Genomic DNA, 12,585 nt, shown 5'->3' with positions numbered 1-12,585 from the left:
TATAGATAAAAAGCACAATCTCTATATCATCCACCATGCCCTGCTGATCAGCTTTTTTTGGTGATTTCTGAAATTAATGCTGCATTCAGAACAGTTTGTGTGTACAGTTACTGGTCTAAGATCAATGTAATGATATTTTCATGTGTAATGTGGACTTACATGTGCTGAGAAATGTCTTATTCCTTAAAGAAGAGAACAGCTGTAGTAATGTATATTATTACGTTATCACAGCCACAATAATTGTATCTTAGTCTATGTTTCTTAGCTGCAAGTTCCAAATCCCACTGCTTGTTTCAGTGTTTGAGATTGTATATAACAGTAGAGGGAAAGTAGATAGTAAATCAATACATGGGTGACATTACATGATAAAGTAACAGGATTTGACCTGACTGGGTGTCACATGAACAGGCAGTTGACTTTAATCAGTTTGTATGTCTGATGTTTTAGGGTCATCTATCAACATCAGTCTTGGTTTGTTCCCCTGATAATGTTTATGTACAACCACTACATAATGGAAATTGTAGAAAGTGATAATCAGTAGTGGATTACAACAGGGCTGGTTCACATTGTAGCCCTGTGCTCCCAGCCCAGAATGTGGCCTTTTGTAAATATTGGTATATATCTTAAAATAGTCTTCAAATTTGGAGTTTTGGAAATTTGGAATTGAAATGTATATAGTATATAATATTTATTGCATGAATATCTGAATACATTGCCCATAAGAGTACAGGTAATATGAAAATATGTATCATAATATGGTACCAGAGATACTGACCCTCCTACGTTAATACTTTCCAAATCGATGACCCACAAATGTATCTAGGTAAGAACTTCTGAATTTCCTAATCGCATTCATTCTGCAGGTCAAAAGCTCAAATGGTAATAAGCAAAATGCAAGGGCATCAGAGCATGCATTGTTTTTATCAGTGTTTCCACGTATTATCTTTGGGTGTGTTGACCTGCAGCTTGTCATTCAAGTCATATATTTTAATAAACATAATGCATGCACATTAACCAAACGTGTTTGGTGGAAACAAGCTCCATTGAGTTCTAATTAACCAAAAGAAGCAGTTTTATGGTAATCATGTTAATTAGTAGTTGTCATACAAATGTTTACCATGTGGGCATTATACAGCCACTTCTGTCTTTTGTTCATTTTACACATGAAAACAAATTGTGTTTTGCTGTGTCTGTTATACCTGTTAAAGGTATACCAACCCACATTCCCTCATTGTCAGAAAACCAGGAACTGAATGATAATTTGCTTATAGCATATTTGCTGTTCTATCTATGATTGCAGTCTGTGCTTTTGAGGGGTGCCCAGATCCTGGAGGTAAAAGTAGCAATGTGTCTGTATGTCATTATAATATGTGGTTTTACAAATTCAGAGAAGGGATTGACAATCACTGTGAAAAAGTTCATAATTATTGGTATATGGATTTTGGATGTGTTGCCTTTAAGACTTAATGCATTTATACCTAAAGTTCTCATAGAAAAATTGAGTACATTGAGTACAAACTAGAAAGTAAATACAATCCCTGATATCTTTGATTAGCTTTTCTTTCTCACAGTATATACATCTGCTGCAAATATGCTGTTTTTATTAACATAAGCATAAATTATGCAACATACACTTGATGGAAATTGTAGAAAGAGCTGACTATGAAAATGCGAGTAAAATAAGCATAAAACCTTTGGGCCAGGAAAATCACCATACCCAGAATACTGCAGAGGAGAATCTTTGTACTTTGCTGCTTTTGTATTTATTATTAAAAGTAAGTTAAGGAGATAGGGTTAATTCGCTATAGGGAATTGCCACATTGACTGCCAAGCCTATGGTTAAACACGAAATGCAGGAGAGATAGAGAATAGGCTTTTTAAGACAGATGACCTAGGTAAGGAGAAAGTATTTATAAAACATAATTTTATTTACCCAATACAAAAGATGATACAAAAACACAAAAACAAAACTGTGTACTACACAGAGGTTTGCTGAGCTGTTCTGCTTACAAAGCCGAGCATATCTTTTCAACATAATTCAGTTGATTTTCTTTTGTACATCCCAAATTACAAATACCCTCTAAATCTCATAGTTTATTGAAGAAAACGTTGGGACTACCTTGTGTTCCCTCCTTCTCTCTACTCAATATATTATTACACCTACAAATTAAAATGGCCATTGATATCCCATCTAAAGTTGCCTTCTAGCAAATTGAATACTTATAATCAAGATATCTGCTGGGTCTTAAAAAAGACACCATTGGGGGAGAGATCTATACTAAAACATTTTAAACATTGGACCTCGAATGCGTCCCTATTGTACCATCTATTGAAATAAACCTTAAACTTACCACCAGGTGACCAGCCCTTTTCTTAAATCCAGTACTTTAATAGTGTTGCTTTAAAGTTTTCCCACGCTTATACACAATACCCTGATTTCCCAAAATCCCCTGATGAAGCCCCCAGTAGGCGAAATTCCTCGGTTAAAGAGCTCAATATGTATTTTGGTTTTGTCATATATTGTGTATCCCATATATGTTGTCATATATTGTGTACGCAACTGAATTATGTTGAAAAGATAAGCTCGGCTTTGTAAGCACAATAGCTCAGCAAACCTCGTGTGTAGTATACAGTTTTGTTTTTGTGTTTTTGTATTATCCAATATATGGGTATATATATTGGTTAAATAAAATTATGTTTTATAAATACTTTCTCCTTACCTAGGTCATCTGCCTTAAAAAGCCTACTCTCTATCTCTTCTCCATTTAGTAAAAGTAAGTTAAAATATAGGTTCTTTAATTACATATTTTCCTAACACATATACACCGGGTTCAGTAAAGTATCCAACTGCAGGCCTTTGACTGTTTTGTCTGCTTTAAAGAGATAGACGGTGAAAGCTGATTAGCAGTTATGGGTTATTGCACATTGCACTGTTTATTGTACTTTGTCCTGGCTTATTAATTTTATTTAGGCAACAGCCAACCAGAACTATGCCTTCACCTTCACTAACATTTACTAGCCATTAGTGCCTATTTCTACCAAACGCTGCAAGTTTTGTGTTGAAGAGGTTATGTCCAATGAGGCCGGTTGATTGATTGAGTAAATTGAATATTTATTGATTTTTTGCCAACTTGAAGAGTCAGAGGTTAATAACTGTGCTCCAACTATAATAGCTAGTTTTCCTGGACCAGGATACTCCTTACATATGTGATTGCTTTTACAGTTTTTAAAGTTTCGAGAGGTAAAAGGGTACATCTGCCAACTGCATAACAGTTTTTTACAGTCATCATATTTCTTTCCTAATCCTAAATTCATGGTCATCTTCATTGTGACACTGCACAAAAAAGTATTTCCTGTGTGGTGTTTCACTATAAATAGTGTTTGTTCAGTAAGTGTATCCTGGCTGTAGATATTTCCTTAGTCCCTGGACTCCACATCCTGCTATACTTGCTGACCTCTTTTACTATGTGATAATTTACATTGGAAATATACACCCCCCGCCCTCCTCCTCAGCGCACAAGCATTGCACTTGCACCCAGGACCTGAACAGTGCTCATTTTTTTTGGATATATAGGATAAACCCCTCAGTTGGCTATTATTATACTGACATCACCAGTTAACTGCAGTGTTTAAATTGCTATTGCCTTTCACTAGGGCTGGCTCCTATGCCTGCAGATCTTAGCTTTGTTCATAGCAGTTGCTGCTTGACAATAGTAAGGAACATATCTGATATTGGGAAAATGTTTTCTTCTGTTACAACATACAATTTTTTAAACATTACTGTAATATTTATTTTTGCAAGAACAGATCCCACTAGGGGCATTATTTGCACAGGGTTTCTATACTGCATATTTAATATAAAATAGATTTTTAATTTACCAGTCATGTGGGAGGACACAATTCCCAGTGATCTGTGAACTACAAGTAGTCTGCTTTCTGATGTGTAAAGAATGCTGCCGTCCACACATTACCCAAAATGTTTGCACTTTTTTTTGCCCTCCCCATCTATGGGCTTAGGGTATGTACACACATGGAATAATTGTCGTTGGAAAGGATCTTTTACGATCCTTTTCAACGACTAACGACTGCACGATGCATGAACGAGCGCTGTACATACAGCACTGTTCTGCTCTATAGAGAGTGAAGGGGGTGTACGATGGAGTCGCACCCCGCTGCGCTCTCTCCCCTTCACTTGCATTATGATCGTTCATCGACGAGTGTTGTAGACATGCAAGATTCTCGTCCGATATCAACCCTGAGTCGATTATCCGACGATAACTCTGCACGTTTGTAACTAGCCTTAGTCCTGGAGGTGAGTCTCAAACTGGGGGATTTTAAATTAGCAGCTTGATAAAACACTCACCAACAAGCGTGGTTTTTAAGGGACCTACTGTACTTTATTGCCCTTTGTAATGTGGCTCCCTGAGCAACATACTTTGCATGCTGGTGCCTATAATATAAAAAAGATATGGATTCAGATCACTTGACCCACAGGATTCTCTTTTTACAGTTCTTTGGTAGCTTTACTGTTCTATACCCTGTCCCTGTAATGCCTATCTGTATGAATCATGCAGGTATACCTTTGTCATTCAGGTTCACTTGAAAAAGTAAATTAGGTAGCATATGGAAGATATCCTTACAAAGGATATTGCAAACTAGAATTGTGTTCTGTATATTGTTAAGTCTCAGAGAGCACATCTCAGTATTACTGTGCCGGAGTGACTGAGAATGTCTATTATGAAGGTGAATTCATGCTACAATGAAGTGGAGATGGTTATCTGTTGTCATTTATTGGAAAACGTGAGCGTACTGAAAGGAGACAGCTTAGACTTAAAGATGTATTGATTGTACAGAGTTCTGCTGCCGCAGAAGCTCTGCCTTATTACAGATTACTATTTCCTTAGTCTTTCTTTTTTTTTAAATTTGTTTCATTGTCCTTTATCTCTGTACAGCAGAGTTCTCCTATTATTAATATAATTACACAGTATTTATATAGCACCATCATATTACACAGTGCTGTACAAAGTCCATAGTCGAGTCACTGTCCCTCAAAGGAGCTCACAATCTAATGTCCCTACCATAGTCATATGTGATTAATGTAGTCTAAGGTCAATTGTTAGGGAGAAGCCAATTAACCTCACTGCATGTTTTTGGGATGTGGGAGGAAACCGGAGTACCCAGAGGAAACCCACGCAGACATGGGGAGAACCTGCAAACTCCATGCAGATAATGTCCTGGCTGGGGATTGAACCTGAGACCTAGCGCTGCAAAGGCCGGAGTGCTAACCCCTGAGTCACCGTGCTGCCCAAATAATAATAATAATATTAATAATAATAATAATAATTGTCAGCAGAGACAAATTAATTGCACATAATGTGCAAATCATAATTTGCATAATAATTTGAACATTATGTGGCTCCCTTAAGTTTGGTATGCTTGTAGGTATAAATATTATTTGAACCTACATGATTCATAATCCAGTGAGGCAACTTCACATTTTCTAAATTGTCCCAGCTTGAGTCCGGTGAATCTCTTTGGTTACACAGGCACTAGTCCCGATAGGTGCTGGTATAGATTGAAAGAATTATCCTCTCATTCAACTGTATAACAACCTGTGCCTCCTGAACTACACCGGTGTGTGCTTAGTCTGCTTTGGACGGCAGCACAATTGATTTCATACTATTGATCAATCACAGTCATTTTCCTGGGTAAATGCCTTCTGAAGCAGTTCTCCATAAATTAGCAGTTCTGCATTGATCATCCTTGGGAAGTATAAATATTAAAGGCAGTCTGTCACTGTCGCCCACTGTATAAAGAAACAAAACATTCTTTTTGTTTTCTTTGCCATTTATACTTTCTGTTCTAAGATAAATTAACACTGATGTTACATTACCCTACAAGAGTTTGTTTTTGCTAATTTTGTGTCAACAAATCTTTAAAGCTACGTACACACGTCCAATAGTTCTCGGCCGTTATGTGACGAGAATCTGGCGTGTGTACTTCCCCTGTCGTCTGAACAACCGTCCTGACGAACGATCCTAATGCAAGGGAAGAAGAGGAACGCGCAGCAAGGTGTCACTCCGTCGTTCTCCCCCTCCCCTCTCCATATTGCGGAACTGGGCTATATGTACAGCGCTCGTTCTTGAATCGTGCACTGCTTAGTCGTTGGAAAGGATCATGAAAGATCTTTTCCAACGATTATAATTGTACGTGTGTATGCAGCTTAAGTCCTAAATCAAAAAGTGTGGTATGTGTGAGAGTCTGCTCTTTCTTTAATTATAGTCATTTTCAGTGCTGAATAAGAAATAATTTTTACCCTATGAAATCTCAGCCACTCATCTTTTTGAAGATTACATTGGATCCCAGTATACCTAACAAGGGTTAGCTCTGCCCCTTTGGACTTTTTGTGGTATGCTGTGGTGCATTATCACATGCTCTTTGTAGTGCACTATTTTAGGTTGTGTTAAGCCACATGTATTATTTAGCCTGAAAAAGCAGAGTAACCAACCTAGATCAGAAGCTTTTTTAAGGATGTGCACCTCAACACAAGTTGTGTGCATTGTGGTGTGCTGCAGGAAAGTATGGGTAGCATAATCCCATTGGCACTTACCTTTTTTCCTTGTGTGTTGGAGTGTCATTATAAATGAATGTCACAAAGTTCCATGTGTTGCCATGTGGTAACATAGTATACAATACTATTTTCTCACATGTTAACACAATGCATAGAGCTTAAAGGGTCCTTTGACTTTCTCATCTTGTTACCAATAGTAAGAATGGGACAAATAAGTCAAAATACAAGCAGAATAAATGTTATCCTCTTTAGAAGGATGTTAGTGTTTTTCCAAAAGACCATGGGTCCCAAAACATGTAGGTGTAATTACTAACCTGGTCTTATTGATATATACTTATTACTTATTTATGCTTCTGCTAAAGAAGCTCCACTAGCGAAACATGCAGAGAAGCATAAAAAACCTTTTTCTCAGATTGTCATTTTATGATGAGTTGGGCAATGCACTTGACTCATGATCTCTCTTTTACAGGATAATTTACATGACAGGAATATGTAATGTGTTTTTAGAAATGGTTGAATTGCTTGCTTTTTATATTTTATAATAAATCATCAATTATAATAGATTAAAATATATTTTTTGCAAGGTTTATAAGTAGCATTTGTGGCCTGCAACCTTAGTATATTATATATATAATCTATATATATATATATATATATATATATGCAGGACCTATATTCAGGATTTCAGATTAAATATTAACTTTAAAATGTATTTACAGGTTTTTGCTGCATAAACTTTGTTGTATAACTCTCTATACTCTATATAACTCATATTTCTGTTATGTAACTGCAGTGTGCTCTAACAAGGTTGCAAAGTCACTGTCATTACAAACTACTGTTCCTTCTGAATAATTCAAGAGTACACCTTAATCCCTTACATCTCATTGTATAGCAAGTCTGTATAACATTTTTGATGTTGGTTATCCTGTGCCAAACTGCCACCCAAAGATTTACTTTGACAAAGTCACTTTACTTGTAATTACAGCGTGTTCTTATTCAGTCACTAGCCAGCCTGTAACCTCCTCAGTACAAAAGAAAGATCTTCCTGCAAGATGCAAGTGTAGCACAGTAACGTTTTGCTCATTGCCGAGCCTCCCTTTTTCCTATTTAAAGGATGTCTTCATACTACTTTACTGGCCCAAACCACAGTGGCAATTGTTAATTACTGCCTATCCTTATAATAAATGGTTTTGTCATGTATGACAAAATATTACACTTTATATTTACATTTGCATAAACATAAAAAATGCTAACAAAACTACCCACTGATCAGAATCTAAAATGTTGAATTGATGTCAGAATTGGAGATAAGGGGAACTCTTTTAAAGTAAGTCCTAATTCTGGTGATAGCTGTTAGTGGTGGGATTTCCCTTTAGTTTGGGGTGATTACTTACTGTTCTATCTCTGGTACAGAAAGAAAGGAGTAATGTCCTTAGAAGGGGCTGCATCAGATAACTGCTATGATCATTCAAAAATGTTTTATGAAAGGCCATAGTTATTTACCAAACCAAGGGCCTGATTTAGTAAATCTCTCCAGGACTGGAGAAGATAGATTATTATGGGAGAACTGGGGTGACCCAGCAAACCCCATAGTATCAAAGTTGGGAGAAAAAAAATATGTAAATCAATTGTAAAGGTCTTGGGAGTCTTTGTAAAGACTAGAAAGATAAAGTGAAAAGCCTGGCCAATCATGTCATATGCTCATTGTGAAATTCACTGCTTTGTCAGACAGCATTTACTGGTTATTCATACTACAAGACAGTACTACTCCAGATCCTGATGTTTCCCCATTTCCTTGTATAGGAAACATGCATTTCAGTTGGTGGGTTTCGCTCATTGGTTCGAGTAGATATGAACCAACTTTGTCGGGGGGTAATTGACCTGTAATAGTAATAAGGACTATTTCTTTTTTTTTTTTTTTTTTTTTACTTTTATTAGAATAGTCGGTGGGTAGATTATGATGGAATCTAGTCCTGGTTTTCTTTACCAAGTACTGCTGGAGGAAGTTGAGCACCTCATATACCTATAATTAACCTGCAGCAATTCTCTATTGCATTATCTATGGAGGATGATGTTGATAGATAATTTCACTTCAAACTTACCTGAGATCTATAGGAGTATAGCAGCTGCTATAATTTTTAGCTGTCCACTCAACACTAAAACATTTGTTTTGGTTAGACTTCCCCAAAGGGTAAATGTATGGAGGGTGAGTAAAATAAAAAAGTTTCAGAAAATGGTAAGGGGTGTACACATTTTTTTTATAGGTTATGGTTTTATAAGCCATTGTATGAATGAAATAATTCCCGAAATGTTAATAAAGACCTTTCTGAACATCTATTACATATGCTACAGGGAAGTGCTGGTACATGGGAATTTGAAACAATTAATACATCATAATGACTTCCCATCTTATTAACATTTTGGTTTCTGTCCATATTGGACTGTATTTCCCTTCTTTTTGTTCTCAAACCCATTTTTTGTTTATGCTATATTTCAGAAATAATAATTTTCCTGGAGTTAAATCCAAATCTGATTGGGTGGTATAGCTTAGAGGTGGCTGATTGGGCTTGATTTATTAAAGCTCTCCAAGACTGGAGAGGATACACTTTCATCGGTGAAGCTGGGTGATCCAGCAAACCTTAAATGGATTTCTTCAAAGTAATTCGCTATTTGCTAGCTAATGTTTTCAATCCTTAACCGGATTAATTCCAAGTTTGCTGGATCAACCAGCTTTACTGATGAAATCTCTCCAGCCTTGGAGAGTTTAATTAAAGCCGCGTACACACGTGCAATTTTTGTCGTTGGAAAGGATCTTTCACGATCCTTTCCAACGACAAAGGACTACACGATGCATGAACGGTGCTGTACATACAGCACCGTTCTGCTCTATGGAGAGGGGAGGGGGAGAGCTTTTCAATTTATTGTTTTTAAATGATGTGTTTCAAACTTTATTATACTCATACTAATATATTATACTGTAAAATACATTTTCATGAAAAACAATGTACCACTTTTAGACATATAAAACCGGAAAGAAATGAACCGCTAGGGAGGTTAATTGGCTGATTTTGCCATTCCTTAAGACAACCATGGTTGTTTGCTTTTATTACAACTATTACATTAGAGCCATTTCATTAAAACAGTAAAAAAAGAAAATAAACACATACATGATGTTGTTGCCAATACCGTCTATTAAAGTACTCATTGTAAACTTCCTGGTATCGGAGGGTTTAGACTAACAGCTATACATTTGCAGTTCAAGGCACTGTTGCTTCAGACTCAGTCATAGAAGATTTGGGGTCAGATTTGGTTATCTCATTATTGTGATGCTCACTGTTCTCCTTGCTGGAGGCTCGGACATAATGAAGCAAAATTCTGCATGCAATAAGGTGGTATACAGAATCTCAAATGTTCAAAACAAGGCATTGTAAATACGTATAGGGGAAAGGTCAGCTGAAAAGCTTCTATTAGCTATACTGGTGATTAGTTATTTTCCAGTTATCTGCTTTTTTGGCCACAAATTGCTTTTTATTTTACACATCTTTCAGAGTTTTCCCTTTTTTAGCCATAGCCACCATAACTACCCCACACCTAGGGACCACTCAGTGCTTTTATTTTGGTTCTGAATGTGCTTTGGTGGGCTAAATTATTCAATAGCTTTTTAGGTTGAATCTTTCTTCTGCTACAGTGCAGTCTGACTTCTGTTTAAATTGTCCATGCAAAATAAAATAGTTTTATCAAAGCATGTGAAACCTTTTTCTGTAACTTCCTGATCTTCACAATTGATTCAGTGATCAGCAAGATTATTTTATTAAAACCAATCCCCTATTACTTAATTTAAAATCAAGTTGTCAAAGATTACCAGTAGCTTTCTTAAGATCAATGCACACAAACACCAGCACTGTAAATACATTCTGTGCTGCCAGCTCATTGAACAACAGTTCCCTGTAATCGCTAAACTTGACAACTTGTTTTGTGGTCAGGGCCAAGGACTGATGCAGATGAAAGGTGGTGCTACAATGTTATTTTTAGGAATGACGAGCCTACATCACTTCACCCATAGTCGTAGTTGTTCCTGACCAGTTTTTCCCATGGGTTTTCCACCTCTTGTTACAATTCTCTCATACAACAGGAAATAGGTGGAGAGGAACAAGAAAAAAGTCTGTTTGCACTATTCACGCTCATAGTGGATAGTGATTTTGTCTGATTTTTGTTCCAAAGCGATAGAGCTCTGACTTGTGTTAACTTTACGTGGGAATTCAATTTTTATTCTGTTTTACTACTGAGGAATATATTATGCATCCTAAATGAGCTTACCATGTCCTGGGATTGTGGATTTAAGTATTTATTTGCTCTCTCTCCTACCCTGAAGGCAGGGGTCATGTGCAAACTTCAAGGGAGAGAAGACATCAGACGCATAGATTTTGTGCAGAAGTTGTCCAGAGACAATCAGATCTTGCCACCAGCAGCAAAGCCACCTGAAAAGAAACCACAAGTAAGTCTTCATACCTTTATACTGTGTACCCAAAATCGATCATTCTTTTCTGAAGGTTGTTATATGTCTAGGAATCAATAGTTGTGTGATACCTTCATTGGCTTTCCCACCCATTAAATAGAGCTGTTGTGAAGCAAAAGTGATGTAACACTAATATTATTATACAGTATTTATATACCGTCTTTTGCTTTTACAAAGTCAAGTCAATAGTCATGTCACTTGCTGTTCTCAAAGGGGCTCACAATCTAATGTTCCTACCATAGTCATATGTGTTTAATACAGTCTTAAGGTCAATTTTAAGGGGGAAGCCAATTAACCTAACTGCCTGTTTTTTAGTATGGGAGGAAACCGGAGTACCTGGGGGAAACCCATGCAAACATGGGGAGATACTGCAAACTCCATGCAGATAGTCCTTGCTGAGATGCAAACCTGGGACCTAGCACTGCAAAGGCCAGAGTGCTAACCTCAGAGCTATCATGCTGCCCACTTTAATATTTTAATAAAAAAAATCCAGAAATACAAGTGATATTACAGGCAGTAGTCTCTGCAAGAGAGCAGAAGTGGGAAGATGCATAGAGTCAATAAAGTCAAGAAATCTGGTGGATGGGTCATTCAAACCACAAACGCTTTATTAACAGGAACGGCCCTTTAAAGTGCATATTGGTTGTTCTAATTTAGGGCATGAAAAAAAAAAAAAAACCTTGTAGATACTTGCATGTTTATGTCATAATTTGAAAGCATCACAGAAAAATAAATTTGTTTTGTCTTTATTTGTCTAAACACTGAATATATAGGTATTGGTGTAAGTTGGCTATTCGTGTTTGTATAGTATTTTATATTGTCATTAATGATCAAGATGCAAGAACATAAATTGTACATCGACTGCCTTTGCAGAACAAGGCTCAGGAAATTAATTAAACTGCTGTGCTTGGTTTTATTGAAAAGAAGTTTGAATTCTCCTTTTGCTTTCTTGCATTATTTGACCTCAGGGTGTAACAAATGTCTTACCCCAGGGGTCAGCAAACTTTTTGGACCACAAGGCTATTTCAGGAGGTCAAGAAGGCACATTAGGCCAGAACAAACAAGGTGTCCAAGGAAATGTTTTTTCCAACCATAACTGCAAGTGAGCAGCCTCAGTCTTCCACTCATCTGCGGTGTAGTCTCTTGTCTGTGTGCGCGTGCTTGGCATCAAAATGCCCCTTGAGATTTGACCTCTTGAAAGTGCTGTCGGTGTCATTGCACACTAAACACAGGGCTTTGTTGCGGGGTTGGACAAAGAATAATTCGTCAGTCTATTCGGGGTTGAAGACAAGACATTCGAGGTCAACCTTCCGGAGACTGGTAGCTGCATGTTGCTGCTGCTCTTTAGGCATAGTAATTGGGGTTACTGTGCGGGAACTCAATTCAATTCAATTAGGCCAGGTCCAACAATAAATAACTAGGGGGCGTTAGGCCGGACTGGAATACTGGCTAGGCCATATCCAGCCTAAAAGCCGGAGTTTGCCTACCTCTGTATTAC

General features: G+C 37.1%; 1 protein-coding gene across 1 annotated transcript in view; it reads left to right on the top strand.

Annotated features, from left to right (window-relative positions):
* The window catches only part of LOC140332088 (rap guanine nucleotide exchange factor 5-like), a 45,588-nt gene extending 33,604 nt beyond the window's left edge, over positions 1 to 11,984 (top strand). The window contains exons 5-6 of the mRNA XM_072413385.1: positions 10,944 to 11,066; positions 11,961 to 11,984. Coding sequence (XP_072269486.1) covers positions 10,944 to 11,066; positions 11,961 to 11,984 — 147 coding nt within the window. The remainder of the gene's footprint in view (positions 1 to 10,943; positions 11,067 to 11,960) is intronic.
* Positions 11,985 to 12,585: the final 601 nt, after the last annotated feature.

Source organism: Pyxicephalus adspersus, chromosome 5 (genome assembly GCF_032062135.1).
Source record: "Pyxicephalus adspersus chromosome 5, UCB_Pads_2.0, whole genome shotgun sequence".
Taxonomy (NCBI): domain Eukaryota; kingdom Metazoa; phylum Chordata; class Amphibia; order Anura; family Pyxicephalidae; genus Pyxicephalus; species Pyxicephalus adspersus.
The sequence above is the reverse complement of the archived record's forward strand: the minus strand, read 5'-3'. Positions and strand labels throughout refer to the sequence as shown.